The 18,665-nt window shown below is 41.5% G+C and overlaps 2 protein-coding genes across 4 annotated transcripts; one reads left to right on the top strand and one right to left on the bottom strand.

Moving 5' to 3' along the window:
- Window positions 1-1,887: 1,887 nt before the first annotated feature.
- On the bottom strand, window positions 1,888-2,748 carry LOC115394554 (arylamine N-acetyltransferase 2-like). Its single transcript, XM_030099895.1, has one exon. It carries the CDS (start codon window positions 2,746-2,748, stop codon window positions 1,888-1,890), a length of 861 nt encoding a protein of 286 aa, XP_029955755.1.
- A 1,045-nt stretch (window positions 2,749-3,793) lies between these two features.
- On the top strand, window positions 3,794-14,505 carry LOC115394518 (zinc finger DHHC-type palmitoyltransferase 20). Of its 3 annotated transcripts, XM_030099848.1 has the most exons (15): window positions 3,799-3,923; window positions 4,848-4,854; window positions 5,843-5,862; window positions 6,229-6,323; window positions 6,419-6,539; window positions 6,655-6,724; window positions 6,871-6,903; window positions 7,506-7,626; window positions 8,229-8,264; window positions 8,400-8,529; window positions 9,393-9,519; window positions 11,386-11,475; window positions 11,561-11,673; window positions 11,762-11,809; window positions 11,991-14,505. In XM_030099848.1, the coding sequence occupies exons 1-14, from the start codon at window positions 3,806-3,808 to the stop codon at window positions 11,803-11,805; spliced, it is 1,125 nt and encodes a 374-aa protein (XP_029955708.1). In that variant the 5' UTR covers window positions 3,799-3,805; the 3' UTR covers window positions 11,806-11,809; window positions 11,991-14,505. The 3 variants fall into 3 exon arrangements, with proteins under 3 accessions (XP_029955707.1, XP_029955709.1, XP_029955708.1); XM_030099847.1 differs by lacking the exon at window positions 4,848-4,854 and having other exon boundaries at window positions 3,794-3,923; window positions 5,827-5,862; XM_030099849.1 differs by lacking the exons at window positions 4,848-4,854; window positions 8,229-8,264 and having other exon boundaries at window positions 3,794-3,923; window positions 5,827-5,862.
- The last annotated feature ends 4,160 nt before the right edge of the window (window positions 14,506-18,665 follow it).

Consider the following 18,665-nt stretch of genomic DNA (forward strand, 5'->3'; position numbering starts at 1 on the left):
TTCCACTGCCTTCATCAACTTTAGAATAGTGCTGGAGAGGTCCAAAGTACGCAGATCTTGCTTAAGTTTAACAGTCACATGGACTCTGCTGGAAGCTTCCTGTAAAAGTAACAGACACACAGCAACCAAAATAAACCACAAAGCTGTGAAAATGATCGTTGTACAGGGTGAAAAAATATATTTATTAGGCATAATAACAAATTGTATACACATTGTGCTTTGACAGTTTTTTACTAAACAAAAGCAAAGCCGTTGTTTTCAAACTGCAGGATCAGTTTCAGATCATTGACCAGCCTGACTGACTGATGATCAGTCTTTGTGACAAGGAAATTGTTCATTGAGCTCACAGGATATTGCAGAACTCACATGCCTCCCTCACTACTCCACTGCTGATTTTGTAAGACACAGAGAAGGAGGGCGATCTTTGAACTTTGTTCGTGTGCAAAAAAGTTTGTGTTTTCTTTATTGTGTGTGTGTGTGTGGGTGTATCCTGCCTTGGCCCTTAGCCTCAGTATCGAACATGGATGGACAAAAATTCAAATTAAAGTTTAATTCTTGGGGGGGAAAGCAATCAATCAGGTAATTCCTGTCAGTAATTATAAACTAATATTTTTTTTAATTAATTTTAAATGTAGTAAAGCCAATAATAACTTGCCAATAGTGTAATAACATTGTGACAATGATTTCATGAGTTATTAGATTATTTGCTGGGTATTTAATTTTAATCTGGCATCGAAAATCCTTTGAAAACGTAAAAAATACAAAAAAAATACTGTAATAAAACAAAAAAAGTTAGAATTTCCAGAAAATAAAATATTTTATTGCAGTTTATTATTACATTACTTGTTGCTACAACATTCAGTACCTGCCAAGAATCCTTGTGTTTCCACGAAACGCAGTTACACTACTTTAGACCGTCGTGAGACAGGTTAGTTTTACCCTCCTGATGATGTGCTGTTGCAATAGTAATCCTGTTTTTGGGAGGAGTTGGTGAGAAAGGGCCACAGCTCTACCACATGAACCCAACAGTCACATTTGTGCAGTGTGACGCTCAGGCCATCAGCTCTGCATCTGAGGGAGCTCAGAGCTCTCTGCAGGAGGTCTACCACAAGTCGATGACATTAAAAGACGCCATCAAGTCGTCTCTGACCATCTCGAAGCAGATGATGGAGGAGAAGCTCAATGCCACCGACATCGAGCTGGCGACAGTTCCCCCCTCCAACCCAGTCGCAGGGTAAACCTTTGTGTCACAAGCTGCCACATTGTTGCACCTGTTGCCCTGCGTACACCTTGTCCACTCCTCATCCCGTTTTTTTTTTTTTCGATTTCCAACTCGATCGTCTGACCATAATCCTTCTGAATCTTCTGTGGATCTTGGTGGAGCTGATGTTTATAATTCATTAAATCAAAGTGGCAATTTACTTTGTCATGTTTGTTGTTCAATCAAGTCACAAGGACATTTCACAAGTACAGTTAAGCAGAGTTTACATTCTTATTTATTAAAGAGTTCTTCATTACGAGGAATAACCCCTTGAGATAAGTTGTCTCGTTTTCGAGGGGATCCTCAGATTCATAACAACATAAAGAGCAGAGTAGTGTAACAAAATACAAGATAGCAAAATTACATATGCATATGAAAAGATAAAATATATAAACATGAATAATAAGAAAAAACAAACAAAACAAAATAAAATTAAAGTAATAAAAAATAATAAAAAGAGACAATAAGCAAAATGAAACAGCACACGCACACACATACACACAAACCAGCTCTGAATGTTCACCTCTCTCCACCCATCAAAGTCAGCACAACATAGTCAAACATACTCAAAACACAACATCACAACAAAACTTTCTAGTGCTTGAGCCAGATCCATCCAAACAGGATCAGTGTTTAACATCAGGTGGTCTGACGTCCTCGTCTTTTGGTATAAGAGGAGAAGGAAGAACAACTCCAAAAATCTCAGCGAGAATAGGTGGAATCTCCTCATCTTTAAGCTCTTGGGTGTTTTTCACCACTTCTCCTGTGGCTTCTGTGGGGAAGGTCTCAGTGATCAGCCTGTGGCCGATGTAGGTGACCCTCTTCCCGGGTTTTAACAGCGTGCAGAAAGACTTGCTGAAGAAGATGGACGAAGGCGAGCACTGGTGGTAGATGCACATTTCGCTGAAGTCTCCCAAACTCCGGGGTTCAAAGGTGAACTTGTAGAGCGCATCCCAGTCCTTACGTCCGCTGCTGTTTTCGTCACCCTGCCACTCCAAGTAATGCATCCCTGTCTCCTCCCTGATGCGGTACACTCGGTGGCCTTGCTCCTGGGGGTCAGCAGTGTCCAAAGAGAGGGGGAAACTGAAGCCCTCGCTCCCGAACCCAACATCGCACAGCCATCGCCGCCCCTCAATGACCACCATGAGGAACAGATGGTCGAAATGCGGCCCATAGCAGCCCGTGTATTTGCTCTTCACCTGTCCAGACAGCAGGGTCACCTGGAAGCCGAGTCTGGTCAGCAGCCAGGAGAAGAGGCCGTTGATCTCGCAGCAGAAGCCGCCGCGGCGCTGGTTCACTATCTTGTCAAAGAGCAGAGGCAGATCGAGGTGGATTAGTCCACCGCTGTGCACCGTGAGGTTCTCAATCGGCACCGAAAGCAGGTGACGGATGTGGACGGACCGCAGCGTCTCCAGGGTGGACTCCGACTGGGGTTCGAACCCAATGCGAGACAAATATTTCCCCACGTCCATCTGCACCGAAGTCATTTCCACTGCCTTCATCAACTTTAGAATAGTGCTGGAGAGGTCCAAAGTACGCAGTTGTTTTCAAATTGCAGGAACAGTTTCAAATCATTGACCAGCCTGAAGGATTGATGATCAAACTTTATGACAAGGAAATTGTTCAGTGAATTCACATTCCTCACTACTGCACTGCTCACTGACACAGAGAAGGAGGGCAAACTTTGAACCTTGGTCATGTGCAAAAAAGTTAATGTTTTTTCTTTATTGTGTGTGTGTGTGTGTGTGTTTGTGTGTGTGTGTGTGTGTGTGTGTGTGTGTGTGTGTGTGTGTGTGTGTGTGTGTGTGTGTGTGTCCTGGCTTGGCCCGTAGATTAGTATGATACATGGATGGATAAAAAATTAAATTAAAATTGAATTATTGGGGGGAAAGCGATCAATCAGGTAATTCCTGTCAGTAATGATAAACTAATATTTTTTAAATCAATTTTTAGATATAGTAAAGCCAGTAATAACTTGCTGATAGTGTAATAACATTGTGACAATGATTTCATGAGTTAGATTATTTGCTGATTATTTAATATTAATCTGGCATTGAAAATCCTTTGAAAATGCAATAAATACAAAAAAATATAGTAATAATACAAAAAATTACAATTTTAAGAAAATAAAATATTTTATTGCAGTTGATTACATTATCAACTATTCAGTACCTGCAAAGAATCCTTGTATTTCCAAGAAACGCAGTCTTATTAATGTATTATTACAATATGTAATGCATTTATTACATGTTATAAGTAATTGCTACTTATTAATGAAATGTATTATTAGTTAATATAATAATATATAATATAATAATATAACTTATTGGATTATTGGCTTAAATGGAAGAAAAATTGATAAACTACTCCATTATTTTTCAGTTATTTCTCATTATGACGTAATTTTGTGTTGTGTTTTGTTTCGACCATTTCAATATTTTTTTTCGCTTTTATTTATCTTTAATAATCAGGCCCCCTCGTGCCACTTCTCGCCTCGGTGACGTCACCGGTGGACACTCCCTTTTCCCCAGCAGAGGGAGAAAGATGGCGCCCACACACGTCCTGAGATGCTGTCAACGGGGCTTAGCATGGATACCTGTGATTTTTATCGCCCTGGTCGTCTGCTGGTCGTATTATGCCTACGTGGTGGAGCTCTGTATACGTGAGTAGCAGCGCTGCCGCGGGCTGTGGGCTCTTTAAAGCCCGGTGGAGGCTGTTGTTGTCATTGTGCCGTCCACAGGAAGTAAATGGACTGCAGCCCAACAAAGGTGTTGGCAAGCCTGTCCACGGCTAGATACGGATAATTATCTGCACCCCTGTCATCGCCTCGGTGGCCTTAATTAGGAGGCAATTTGGGTTGAAGGGAAACTTTCGCCTCCGCTGCTGATGCAGCTTCTCGTCTCCTCTCTGTGGTTTATGTCGAAATGAATGGAGTCTGAACCGAGAATTGTGATGTGATCTGCTGTAGTTTTTTTTTATTTTTCAAGTGTTACAAAACTTTCTGTTCATGTGGATCACACATATACCATGTTACTGACCAGTGCTGAGGAAGCACTGTCCAAATGATGTGTAATATGTACCTTAAAATAGCGATTGTCTTTATATAAAGGCTGCAGCTGTCACAGCTTGTGGTTTTTGCTTCAGGCTTGTTTCATAATCTTAATTTGTATGAATTAGACTAAAATATATTTAGATGTATAGTATATGAGTATATGTCTTTAAAATGAAGTTTGAATACAATATTTAATCATTTTACCCACCACATTTTTCTTCTCATTATGAAAAGCAGGCATTCCTGAAGCTGGTGACCCCAGGAAACATCTGCCCCATGCTCTCAAAACCAATTCAGTTCAACGTTATTTCAGACACACTCATGTCCAGGCGCTTTTATCGAGGGAAAACCCAACAATTCCACAAGCGATGGTGGAAAGATGAAACTGCTCTGGTTTAGTGTTAGGGACAGGAACTGGGAGCAACAAGCAAAAAGGCATCAGTCCACTTGCTGCAGATGTTACAGAGGCAGGAAGCTCAGACCACGAAAGATCCAGTGAACCACGACTTTACTGATATGAAAGTCTCTTTACAGTCACCATGTGAACAGTGGCTTTTCTTCCGCTTTCATTCCAAGTACTTTAAATGATCTCAATTTTGTTGTCTTTGGACACAATTTCTGCACATTCAGAATGAATTTGATGAATTCAAATTCAATTCAAGAATTTCCTTCAGGGATTAACAAAGCATTTATATTCTACAAGGATTATTTTCTTTTATTTTCTGAGTATCTCTGATTTGAGCGTGAAATGTGATTTAACTTAAAAAAAAGTAGACACCATTGCTTAAAGTACACTCTTCAGTAAAGATTGGAAGACAATGGAAATGTTCATTTTCTATGATTTCATTTAGGAAAGTGAAACTTCAAATATTTGATACCTTTCATACACAACAACAAACATTTTTAGACCATTTTGTGCTTTTCAATGAGAAGTTGTAAAAATCCAAAATGCAATATCCTAAAATTGCACTATATTTAATAAAACATGTGAGGGTTTCTTTAAAAAAAAAAAGAAGGCCTTAATACATACAACCAAAAAAAAAAAAAAAATCTTGAAACTTTTCACATTTTTCCACTCACAGCTTGTAGTTTTTTTAGTGAAATGGACTTTTTTTTTTTAGATCACATTTCTTTGCATCTGCTATCATGTATTCTTCATTGTGAAAGAATGAGAAGATTAAAATTGATTCTGTTTTTCAAAACCTTTGATAATTAAAGAAATACGAGTCAGACCGTTTGGAAATGACCTTGTTTTACACGTTTTGACGTCTCTGAACTGTTGTTAGTCTCATGGGCTCTTTTTGGAAAAACACATCACAAGATAGGTTTTAGTATTCTGCAAATCTTTAAAGCACACTGTAGCATCTCCAGTACACAGAGATTACATGATGCTCTCCTTTGACTTTATTATTTGATCAATAATTATAGGTGCATTCAGTTTTAATGTTCCTGTAATTGGTGAAGTTTATTTGACTGTCTGACATTTTTATTTTGTCTCTTTTATCTCTTGCAGTCACCATAGGAAAGAGGGGGAGTATAGGAGAACAGAGTAAGTCTCCCAGGGCATCAAAACAACATTTTTTGAATTTATTGCAAATGGAAGTTTCCTGAATTGAACCACTTTTTCTGGGTTAATCTCTCTGAGGTCTGTTGAAATGTGCTCTTTAGACTTGGCTATAAAAAAAGGGGCTGGCACAGAAAATGTGTCTTTCCTCAAAGTGCTGAGGCTTGCCTGCTTTAAAGCCTAACAACTCCTCCTCGTTTCAGCATTAGCCATTAGCTCTCCTCTCTCATTAATTAAAAGTTTCTCTAAGCTTTTATTTGAAGTAGCAGCTTCATCTTCCCTCATTGTCTCTTCATTCTTGTTGCACATGTTGATCACTTGAGCCTGACGCTTCCGTTTTACACCCTCCAGTCGTATACTTGATCTTCTTCCACCTCTCCTTCATCATGTTTGTATGGTCTTACTGGAAGACCATCTTCACCAAGCCTGCCAACCCCTCCAAAGAGGTACAGCACCGTGATTCTGCTCTGCAAAGCCCACACTGTATCCGTGGCTGCAAGAAAGTCAACCTCGTTATTGTCTCCTTCTCTCTTCATCCCAGTTTTGCCTGCCAAAGGCTGAGAAGGAGCGTTATGAGAAGGAGGAGAGACCAGAGTCTCAGCAGGAGATCCTGTGGAGAGCTGCCACCAGCCTGCCTCTGTATACCCGCACAGGTGCTGGAGGTACGTTGGTGCCCCCAGATGAATGCTCGTTAGTTTGGTCCAGTGAATTTAACTGTTTACACCTCTGTGCTGTATCTGTCTGAAACCGACACGCCACCCTGTTAACATGATGCAGCAATCCGTTACTGCGACCGCTGTCAAGTCATCAAGCCAGACCGCTGCCATCACTGCTCCGCATGTGACATGTAAGAAACTTCACTGAATAATTTACCGTGAGGATGTTCTGACGATGCTGCCAAGATGTTTTCCTCTTTAAAAAAAAGGATCAGTCTATCGTTCACGATGTGCGTCTTTAATCTGTGTTTTCCTGTTTGTTTGCTGTGTCTGGTAGGTGTGTGCTGAAGATGGACCACCACTGTCCCTGGTGTGTAAGACCTCGCTTCTTGTTCAACGTGTCGATATGAGTCACGCGAATTTACACGAGATCCACCAAGCTTATCAATGTTTACACCCAAATACTGAAATATGGGTCTGATTGGCTTCCCCTTCATACTGTGAATGTCTGGTGTAAAACAAACAGCTGAAAGCAAACTGAATACTGTTTCTGTTGGTTTGTAGCGACTTAGCAGCAACTAACTGTTGTGAGTTTCCAATCAAGACACATTAATAACAGGATGCCGGTGCCAAGTGGCGATTAGGACGAGGCAACTGGGTTGAGAAAAATTTTAGAGGAATTTTATCTGCATTTTTTGAAATATGGTATCCTTTTATTCAGTTTTATACTTTGTAACTTTTCTTTTAAGACTAACTCTGTAGTCTTGCAAGCTTCCAATATCTTGAATTAATTATTAATTTATTGATTAATAATTTCCAGTTTCATACTGTCTAGTTGTTCTATGGCACCGCCCTTTGCCCATTATTAATTATTCAGTAATAAAAGAAAGCAGTTTGTCAGTAATGCAAAGCCTTCACCCTTTTTAAAGCCAGGCTTGATGAGATTTCTGCCTCGTCTCTGTGCGTCTGCAGGGTGAACAACTGTGTGGGATTCTCCAACTACAAGTTCTTCATCCTCTTCCTGGCCTACTCGCTGGTGTACTGTTTGTTCATTGCAGCCACGGTTCTGCAATATTTCATTAAGTTCTGGACAGTGAGTAATGAGTCGTCCACGTCTGCTCCCTCACTCTTTGCATGCATCGATTGTGTGCGTCTATGTGTGTGCGTGTGTATGTGTGTGTCGCTGCGGCGCAGTCCCGGATTTCTGGTTGTTCATCAAAAGCCAGGACGAGCATCCGTTGAGATGTTTGTGCATGGCGCTGACCTCTCCTGCACTGTGCTGTCCCTCTTGTTTTTTCTGTCCTCTCTCACCCTTCACCCTTTGACCTCCTCTCTGTCATCCCCAGTTCTCACACACTGGCTCATTGTTTGACGGACCCTTTCTTTTCTGTCTCTCTCTCTCGCCACTGTCAGATCCATCACTCGCACCACTTATGCGGCCACAAACACCTCCTCCTTTTTCCCCGATTTTCCCCTCTTGCTGCAGCGCTTTGATTTCCTCTCCTCTCATCTTCTTTCATCCTTTTGTTCTCTCCATTCCCGGCACAGTTTGCACATTCACTCCTTTTCTTCTTTTCACCCGGCTTGGCCTTGACTTTTATTTGCCTGCCTGACTTCTCAGTGCCTCTGCTCGTCCCCTCCATTCCTGTTCTCCGCTGGTGTCGCTAACCAGACCTGTTTCTGTTTGTACTAAAGCTTTGCCGGAGGAAATCGGCAGAGAACTGCCCGAAGGTAATGCAGCCATCCTCCAAAAAGCCCCTCATCAGTGTTGCTCCTCTCCTGTCCGTCCTCCGTAAATGTCCTCCCTCCACGTGGGATTGTTATTGATTGCTGTCTCACTCTCCTCTTCTCCCGTCTCGTCCCCAGAACGACCTGCCCGAGACTGCCAAATTCCACGTCCTGTTTCTTTTCTTTGTGGCGGCCATGTTCTGCATCAGTATCCTGTCCCTCTTCAGCTACCACCTGTGGCTCGTAGGGAAGAACAGGTCTACGATAGGTAACAAACACGCAAATGTTTATCACAAATTACAGACCTCTGTCATCATTTTAAATGGGAGAACTTGATCAATCGGTGGCTGATTAAATACTTTTTAACCCCACTGCATATTTATAACATGATTATTTCTGCAGATATTTCTTGCACATAAATGATGTAAATGTTTTAACATTTTAAGAGGTATCCTAGATTCAAGTAAAAATATCTTTCAGAATATAAAGAAATAATTAAAAGGTTGAAAATTTAAAATGAAATATTAGCCCCCTGCAAAAAAAAAGCTTGGATAAGAGAAATAAGTCAAATAAAATAAAGGTGAAATAATAAAAAAAAAATACATTATTTAGACGTGTAAATCTTGTTTTTAACTAAAAGCCAAGAGGAAGAGGTGTGTTTTAGACATTTTTAAAAGAAATTTGTTTTCATTTGTCAGTAACAAACCAGCTACCTCAACAAAAAGTAACAGAAAGTCATTTCAAGAACTTGTATCTTTATTGTTTTCACTTTTAATATGCAGGAAACTCAAAAAATAAATGAATTTAAGAACTACAAGAATTATAACTAAACATTGTAAAACGTTTTTGCAGACACCAGGAAAAAAAACACAAAGCTGCTTGTAAAAACAGGTGCAACTGAATCGCTAATAATAGCAAAAATAAAGTTTCCTGATACATTTCGTGCAATGCGCACGGTGGAGTATCAGTCTGGGGACAGAATCTTCTTTGCTGAACAAGCTTAAAATATTGAAGAAATAGGGGAAAGTCGTAGTTTTTAATTGTGATATAATCTTGTATCTTTGCTAATTCACGTTGCATTTTGCTTCAGTGTTTTAATGACTTTTTTGTTTGCGGTCTCGCTCCCTGCAGAGGCGTTCAGAGCGCCAGTCTTCAGAACAGGCTCCGATAAGAACGGCTTCTCTCTGGGTTTCCGGAAGAACATCACTCAGGTCTTCGGTGACCAGAAGAAGTACTGGCTGCTGCCGGTGTTCACCAGGTAAACCACACTAATCACAAACTCGGTTTTATTTCTGTTCCTTCAGCACAACACAGGAGAGACACACACAGGACATCAACGTGCCAAATACTCACCTCTGTGAAGCAGGACTTGGAACTGCAACACCACAGTGTGGCCCTTTAAACCTGGGGAAAAAAAAAACACAGGCAGAATTAACCTTGCCCTGATCAGCCGTGTCAAATTAAGCATGAAGATCAAACTAAACCAGAACTGAGCTCCTTCCACTGCCTGTGTTCACTTATGTCCCGTGGCCTGGAGGAATAAAAGAGCTGCTGTGGACCAGAAACTGTGCAATTGTTCAAAAAAGATTTTTTTTTTTTTTCCATCAATTCCAGCATGGAATAGTAGATTTGAATATTGGTCTGTGATAATTGAGTATTGATGAGTCGAGATTGTTCTTTTTCACAAGTGGTTTCATAACATTAGTTTTCAGGGCTGTGGAAAGACGACCGAAACCAGAGACTGATAATCAATATTCTGATATTCTCTGAGATTATACAGTCTGAAATCGGTTCCAGAAAACCAATTTGGTAAAATGTCAAGCTCGCTTTCTGTAATCAATCAGAAGTGGGATTGATGAAACATCTGCCGGTGTGCATGACTCTCTTATCCTGGAAACAGCAGTGCAGATCATTCTCCTTTAATAAACCTGGACGCAGCACGTATCGGACTGTTCTCACAACGTTTTGTTCACACAGTTATCTCCTTCCAGCGACAACAGTTGTTTCCATTGAGCGGGTGGGGAGGTGCCTCGCGGTTTGATGGAGACGGTAGTTTTCATTTGTGAAGAGGGAGAGAGCGATCTGTGTTGTGGTGTGCGTTGGAGGAGGGGCTTTGCATGAGAGGGGCAGTTTGAGGGTCTCGGGGAGGCGGATCCTTCCAGGTGAAGGGTGTGGTGGGCGTTGAAGCCTCTTTCTCTTTTGTTTTTGTTTTTTTTTTTTTTTTTGCATCCCACGATCAGGCATGCCTGCAGTAGGAGGTGGGATGGTTGTCCTTCACAGTCCCCGGCACGTTTTGTTTTGTTTTGTTTTGTCTTGTGCCAACATCTCCCTTCTGCTGTCCAGGACAGCAGGAACAGATAACGGCACAAGTAGGAGAAGAGACGAGAGCCAAACAATTTCACACGTTCAGGGAAAATCTGTCTTCTTTCTAAAAGAAATGTCTGTTCTCTCTCAAAAGCAATTTAAAATTGTCAACAAAATGCTTTGGTTGAAGATTTGTAAGTGAATGAAAGCCGTCTGCTGAGCGCCAGCAACCCGCTGAATCTCACCCCCTGTCCTGGCTCACCGATGAACACCTAATCATTGACAGATTTGTAAACTTCAGGCTGTTGTCTGACAACATCATTAGAGGCAACAGCAACAAGAGTTTCACATTTAGCAAAGCAGACCAGAGCTGTGGCTTCTAGGTTCTGTCGGTGGGTCCAGGAGTTCAAGATAGCTGCAGGAAGAACTCCGAGTTGGTCTTGTAGACTTCGTGCCTCTTAGTTGTGTGTTGCTCCGGCTCCCTGCTTGCAGTCAAGGGTCGGGTGGTGTCATTTCACACGAGCGTGTGAATTTTTGTTTCCAGAAGTGTAATCTTCTGCAGAGGTCTGGTGTAATCATCCGTGGAGAAGAGGGGCATCCTGCTGAAGATTAGAGTTCCTCCCCTGCTGGTGCCCGAGAAAAGGGTTAAAATATGACTGTAGTCTTCTGTGTCGATTGTGAATTAAGCTGCCAAAGATCTGCAAGTATCTAGACTGTGCCTTCTAACCTGTTTATGAAAGAGTTGAAACATGTCAACATGCAAATGTAATGAAAGTAACATGAACACCCAGCAAACTGAAACCCTCCTTGTTCATTCCAGTCAGGGAGACGGGCTGACGTTCCCCACCCGGCTGGTCAACGCCGACCCGGAGCAGGCCACAGTCAACATGCATCCGGAGCCCAGTAAAAGGTGATCCGTCTCAGGATGGCAGCAAATGGGATCTGTGAGGCGGGGATCTGAAAGAAACCGTGCTGAAGGATGTTGATTTTTCCAGCGCTGCAGACGTCCCCGTGAGCCCGCTCAGCGACTCCCAGAACCGCCTCTTGAGCAACGAGCAGCACGCCAACAACGTCCAAGACCATCTGGCGAACAACACCCTGAAATCAGGTGAGCTCCGGCGGGGGTGTAAATATTTCACAGGCACAATTAACATTCACAGCTCACCTCCTCACACACTGCGTTTTTGTCTCCGCAGCTGAGAGTGAAACCATCACAATCTCTATGGAGAGCGAGTCCTAACCAGGTAATCAGAATCATTTAACCTCGCCGCCTGCCGTCCGCCTGGTGTCAGCACTCCTTTAATCGGCCACACATGCCTGCAACACTCAGATTCGTGTGCAGATTTCTCTCCTCGAAGTGCGTCTGATAAGACATTTAAATGTACTCAAGAGTGACATGATTTTTGTTTTTTTCTCTTGACACAGAAAAAAAATGCCTCAGTCATCTTTTGCGATGCCTTAAGCAACTCACCGGCCCCCCCCAGTGCAACTGCACCCCCCCCCCCCCCCCCCCCCCCCCCCCCCCCTCCTCCAGGCCCATTTGAAGAAACTATGGAAGTGTGGTTCACAGCACAGGATTGCATTTATGGCGCTGGCGTTTTTTTTATTTTTATTTTTTTATTAAATTTGTTTTTTCTTTGCATGCCATTTCATCAGCACACCGCCCACCTGCCATCATAATATCTGTGATCCAGCTAATCCACACACATGCTGACAGTCACATTTAGCTGTATACTGATTTCCTTTTGCTGTTTTTTTTTTTCTTCTCATAAATGACGTAATTATTGATGAATCCAAGAACCCTGGAGGGAAGAAAGAGCTACTTCTGCTTGTTTTTGTGTGTGCCAAAAGCTCCTCTTCGCTGCATTGAGACAGTATCTTATAGGCGCCAAGCTGCTGTGAATAGTGGGGGACAAGCTGGAGTACAGCAGTACGTTGTTGTGGTGTTGTCAGGAAGGCAGCACCTGTTTACCCATGTGAGTGTTTTGGGTTTTTTTTTTGTGTATATGTGTTTTATTTTTGTTTTTTGGATATAGTATCTATGATCCGTACTTTTTTTTTTTTTTTTGAGATGGATGTTTTCTCACCAAAACCTGACGTGGAAACTTAAAGAGGACTCCACTGCCTGGCTCAGCGGACCGCACAGCGCCGGTGCGTCGCAGGGTAGACTGTTAGCTCGGTTCTTGGTGAGAAATTGGACATTAGAGCACAACATATGGAATTTGCACTTTGTAGATTATCAGTGACCATCATTTCAAAAAAAAAGTGCTGCTTTTTAAAAAGAAAAATGTCCCCAAAAGGAAAAAAAAAAAAAAAATATTCGCGACAGGGGACGACGGGATGATCCTGTGATTCATAGTGTTTCGTGTGTGAGAAGGAATGTATGTAGCAGTCAAAGTGGCAGTCATGTTTTTTTAAAAGAAATATATGTATAAAAAAAAACTAACTCACTAAAAGAAAAAAAAGAATCAGCTTTATGTGATTTTTTTTTTTTATGGCCATTTTTTTTTCTTTGTTTGAACGTGCTCCTGATAGGTTCACCTGGGAGATGTTTCACACAGCGCAACACGCAGCATTCATCGTCTCACCTGTTCTCGGCACGCAGCGCGTTTTTTCTACTCCTCGACTTTTAACTAAAGACACCAACACTCATTGCCAAATAAGGGCTGGCCTGTCAGGAGCTCTGACCTCTCAAGTGTTTACAGCATCCTAGCTTTATCTAACCTCACTGGCCAACGTCCTGATAACCAAATCCTATTTATCCGTAGTTTTGCAGCGCAGTATTTTTCTTTCATTGATCTGCCTCTCCTGCCTGGGTCATGATGTCCTTGAATTCCTAGTGCTGGCCAGCAGGTGGAGGCATGTCTCCTGCTTATTTACCCTCATTCAGCTGGACTTTTTCTGTATTTCTACACCATCCGACTCAGGGCTCAATTCACTTTCAGTCTAATTTGCAGGTGCAGCTTTCTCCAAAAAAGAAGGAGGTTTTTCTTAACAGACAGTTATTATGCATCACGTTTCCTCCAAGAAGTCATTTTTCCATTTGATTTGAACATGAAAGTGAATTGAACCCCTCTTGACTAAATGTAAAATAGTGGTCTCACCTGCAGCTTCTGCTCGCCTTGTCACTGTATACATGGAATCGGCTCGGTGTTGTGACCTCGAAATGTTAAAAAAGAAACTTTAGGTTGTGAAACTCTCACAGTCAGTTGTCTCGTGATTGGTGTCAAACAGCCTGTGTGACAAAAATCTGCAAAAATGGACAATATTTTGTTTGCTCAAAAAGTAAATCACTTATGCATATCACAGATTTGTCAGTAAAACCAAAAGGAAAAAAAAAAAAAAAAACAAGGGATGAACTCTTCCCTTTCCCAGGAAATGTCTCTCCAGTGCTGAAGGTACTTTTCCACTGGAGGATGACTCGGCTAAATCTCGATGTCTCTCTTTACTCACATCCTCTGATCACATCCTGACCGCTGCTGGATGACGGACACGTTTACAGCTGTTTCTGTCTGGAATGCTGTGGTGGTGCCGTGAGCTGTGGGCGTTTCTCAGTAGTCACGGCTGCTGCTGGATTCATCCTAAACTGGAAAGCAAACGAATAATGGAGTGTTAAAAACAGCCTTGCTAGGAGTTTTGTTTTAGTCCTTCCAATCATGCCATCTTAAAGGTACTCTGTTTTCCTCTCCGGTGATTGGATTGGATTTGTCACTGTTGGAGTTTCTTATACAAACAAAGGTTTTGTTCCGATTATGTAGATTTTTCTAAAGTTCCCCCCCCCATCAACATTTATCTCAAGAGGTTCAATGAAATGCTGTTTGAGGCCCCGGCTCGTTCTACTCGTCTCGTTTCCTCCACTGACTCTGAAACGTTGGACCTGTCGTCTCGTTTTACACATTGCCTATATTTCCTCTCTCCGGGTCTTTCGGCCCCCCCGACACTAAAAAGTGCGCGTGTATTTTGTAACGCTAAAGTGAGTGTTCTTTTGTAATCTTGTTGTCTTGGGAGAAATGCTTCTGTGCAGCGATGAGATTTTTCTACATGTCTGTGAACATACATTACTGTCTGAGTAATGCTCTGAAGCATGGCGCCTAACTTCTGTGGACAAAAAAAAAAAAAATGTTTTATCATAATAATGAGGATTGTGGTGTTATAACAAGGCATTGGGTTGTTTTTTGTTTTGTTTTGTTTTGTTTTTTTTTTTTTCAACCATACCTAGGGGTGTCATGTTTTAAATTAGCTTTACTCTGGTCTGTCTGAACTTTATAAATGAAGCCATAAAACTCCTGTGAAGATGGAAGAAGGATCTGGAAAATCCAGTCTAATTTCTGTTTGATTTTTTTTTTTTTTTTTAAACTGACAACCTGCTACATCTGAATTCACACTGCAGGTGTAATGGATCATGACTTGCTTACAGCATTTTGATTTCCTTTTGTTACAATGTCCTATTTTACAATGAGTGTATATATATTGATAATGTAAAAAAAAAAGACAACATATATATTTTTCTTGTCTGATTAATTTTACTGTTCCTATTTTGTGAATGAAGTACATGCCTCTACACAATTAACGTGAAAATAACAATAAATGTTTTTTTTTTAAAACCTTCAGCCTGATTTTGTGTCTGAATCAGTTGAACAATGTGTTATTCGTCGTGTAGATAATTTGACTAACATCAATAAAGTCAGCGTGGTTGATTGTGTTTAAACCCATTAATATGGGAGTGAAACTGAACTACTGCATATTTGTCTTGAAATCTTGTAAACAAGTCAGAATAAAAAGAAATGTGGAGGGCAAAGCATTTTAATAAGGCAAACATTTTATCATTGAATTAAAGGTGAAAGCAGTGTTAAATTAAGATTGAGAGCAAACCTGTTAGTGTAGCTATGATAAACAGTTGCGGACGGCATAAACAAAAACAGGATTATATCTTAAAATGTGAAAAACATCAGTCAAAAATCACGGATGTTCGCCAAAGTATGTGTGGGGTGAGAGTTCACTGGGGGCAAAGTGGTTCAGTGTTTTATTTGGATGAGACGCTCATCCTCTCACTTTGTTGACCCGTGGACTGGAGTAAATTCATCCTCTTTACAAACTTCACAATCTAACGTTTAAATTTCAATAAGAAAATACTTATTTGCAGTATTCTGTGACACTCGGATAGATAGATAAATGATGATCGTCCTGCGAGCTGTCTTCGGGCCTGGATGTGATTGGGACTCCGTTTGTAGCCTTGTGGTGTCAGAAACAGACGGCGATAAGGAATAGTAAACACGGTTTTGGTTTCCACTCAGTCAACATGCCGTAGATTCATGACCTCAGTTAAACAGCCGCTATCAGTTTGACAGCCAGGCCCTTGACTTCAGCCCCTCACCGTTCTGTGATCTGTGAGAAATTCACAGAAAATGGTTCAAGAATGTGTCTTTTTTCTAAAACTGAAAGGTTCGCAAACAAGCTGGAGAATCACCTGGAGTCCATCTACTTTCAGTTTGACTGCAGCATCACATGTAAAAGAAGAACATATTTGTCTGAAGCACATTATATTTGTGATTCCATACGAGAGTCTGTCCTGAAAATGAGAAACGGAACATTTCCTTTTATTTGTGCACACGTGTGTGTGTGTGTGTGTGTGTGTGTGTGTGTGTGTACCAGCACTTATGTAAAACATTTGCTCCCAGGGACATGACCTCAAAATCTATTTTTCTAGGAAGAATTTGTTGACCATAAAAACAAAAAGTGGCATCAAAGAGAAAGCAGACACGTAGCTTGCACTGGATACGTGAGGCAGCGAAGGGCCGGTACGGCTCGGAAAAGTAACCCCAGGTAATCGACCGACAGTTTTAGAAGGTAGTTTGGATTGATTTAAGCTCTTATCCAGAAATGTGGCGCCCAGATGGGAGTCAGATGCGTCTCTCTCCCAATATGATAGAGATGTCTCTGTGCTGAGCCTCATTAGAGAGGTGTTTTCAAATCGTGTTTATAGCTGAAGTCTACCACATTGGACTTGTACAAACTTGAGCATAAACACCGAATGTGAACTCAGGGCGTTCTGTAGATTTGCAGGGCATTCACATCTTTTTTATCAACCTTAGACCAGTCGTGACAAATCATCCGTTGGTAACCTGAAGTACAAACGTCACGTAAAGGTGTGTCTCCATTCACCTTTGACGAAAACCTGACTCACCGTCAACCAAAGATAGCCCACTCAGTACCTTTTGTAACAGAAATGTCCAGTTTGACTAATACATGAATGTACAGCGTGTTGTATTGTTCTTGCATGTAATATCCTGCCGAGGAAATGCGAAAGGTTTACACACTTTTCCCTCTTTTTATGCCCCTCGGCCATCTCTATTATTCATTCCTTGGATGTGTCTGTACAGCTCAAGGATAGAGAGTTTTAACCTCCCCGCGAAGGTAAATTCAAGCCTTTTGATATGTTTACCCTGTTCAGACCCAAGGTTTGCCTGAACAAACCAGCGGATCTCATGAACTTTAAGAGTTTAGTCGGAGAGAGAAATGAGCTTTGTTCAAACACACGGTGGTCGCCTCAAAAATAAGAGACATAAAGAGTAAGCAATAAATTGTGTGATGTCTTAGAATTACAAATGGCCTTGAGTGTTGAGGGAAAATATCCCAAAAGAAGCCAAGGGCATAAAAAGATTTGAAGGAAATGCCCCACATGACAATACCCCTCTGCATGTTGCTATGGGAACCCGGGGCCATGTGATGTGAGTGCCTGTGTTGTCTGCAGCCTTAAAGAAATCCCCCCTTCCACAAACACACGCTGTTAAACCCTCCATCCTCAACTCTCGCACCAGTTTTCACTCATTTTCATTTCCCTTGCTCACACCTGGTATCTGTATATAACAGTGCTTTGCTCTCTGTTTGGGGATCTGTTTAGCTACTCTGCGATGACCAACTCTGAGTCTTGAGCCAGTTTGTTTCTCATCTCTTACCCCATCAAACAAAGAATGGTTTTGTTTTCTTCTTTATTTCCACAAAATGAGAATATATTACAGAATTACAAGAAAGGAGAGCTGACTGTGCAGGGGAGGAAAGAAGCCCGAGGGGTTTATGTGAAACCCTCCTCATCAATAAACAGCGCCATCATGAAAATAAAAACGTTAGAGGAAACTAACAAAGGGGTTGGATTCCCACCACAATAACCTGGTTCTCTTTTCTGTGACTGAAGGGCATGTATGGTCGAGTCCGTCTGGAGCACACGCTCCAGGTAGGGCCGCGGCCACCCAAGGAAGTGAGGATTGGAGTGAAAGCACAGATAAACACGTCCAAAATATAACACATGAAGCCAGGCCAGAGGTGTGTTGATGCTTTTTTGGTGACTTTTTGCAGAGTTTTCACCTTCATTCTCTGAGATGCGTTACATGCTGGTGTCGGAAAGCAGCATGACTCCAACCCAGACGCTACAGGAATGACGGCACCTTCTCCAGAGCCAGAAGAGGACATGGTCCACTGACAGCGAGACAAAGGCCGCCCTGCGGCTAACAGTGAAAGGTGACTGGCAAAGTAAAGCACACTGGTCCAACTGTGAGAGAATGTTGATGTAAAATGCATCATTCCAACTCGAATTTCCCCCAGGATTAAAAAAAGTATCTATCTGTCTGTTTATGCTCAGAGAAAAGGTACAAAAATTGTAATTAATCCAGTTCATCTTTAACAGAAAATAATTATTTAAACCATCTCTCTTCAAATCTCACTGAAGAGTAACAGAAAACATTTGAATTGACAAAAGAATAGTGATTATATATCATGATATATATCAATCAAATATTGTGACAAGACTATTCCCACATCGCCCAGCCCTACTGCTCCAAACAAGACAGTCCGGTTTGAACTGATTGAACAATCTGTATTAAAGGTTATTTTGTGTTGTCAGTCACTTTGACAGCATCTGGTAAAAAACATTAAGTACTTCAATCCCAAGAAAACACTGCATCTGTGCAATTAAACTGTGCAATAGCATCTGTAGATCAACATGTCACACCCAGCTCTCAATCCGCACAAAACGCTGTTGTTCTTAGTATTTCCCGGAAGCCTTTTCTTGTATATATCTTAGGATAGTGTATATTTGACAGCTGT

This window comes from Salarias fasciatus, chromosome 9 (genome assembly GCF_902148845.1).
Source record: "Salarias fasciatus chromosome 9, fSalaFa1.1, whole genome shotgun sequence".
Classification (NCBI taxonomy): Eukaryota; Metazoa; Chordata; class Actinopteri; order Blenniiformes; family Blenniidae; genus Salarias; species Salarias fasciatus.

What these genes read in the sequence shown, in the direction of transcription:
- LOC115394554 (XM_030099895.1), bottom strand. Translation starts at nt 2,748, where the DNA reads ATGACTTCGGTGCAGATGGACGTGGGGAAATATTTGTCTCGCATTGGG.
- LOC115394518 (XM_030099847.1), top strand. Translation starts at nt 3,806, where the DNA reads ATGGCGCCCACACACGTCCTGAGATGCTGTCAACGGGGCTTAGCATGG. An exon ending in GAAGAACAGGTCTACGATAG is followed by an intron (nt 8,530 to 9,392) that starts GTAACAAACACG and finishes CGCTCCCTGCAG; the next exon opens with AGGCGTTCAGAGCGCCAGTC. An exon ending in CTGCTGCCGGTGTTCACCAG is followed by an intron (nt 9,520 to 11,385) that starts GTAAACCACACT and finishes TGTTCATTCCAG; the next exon opens with TCAGGGAGACGGGCTGACGT.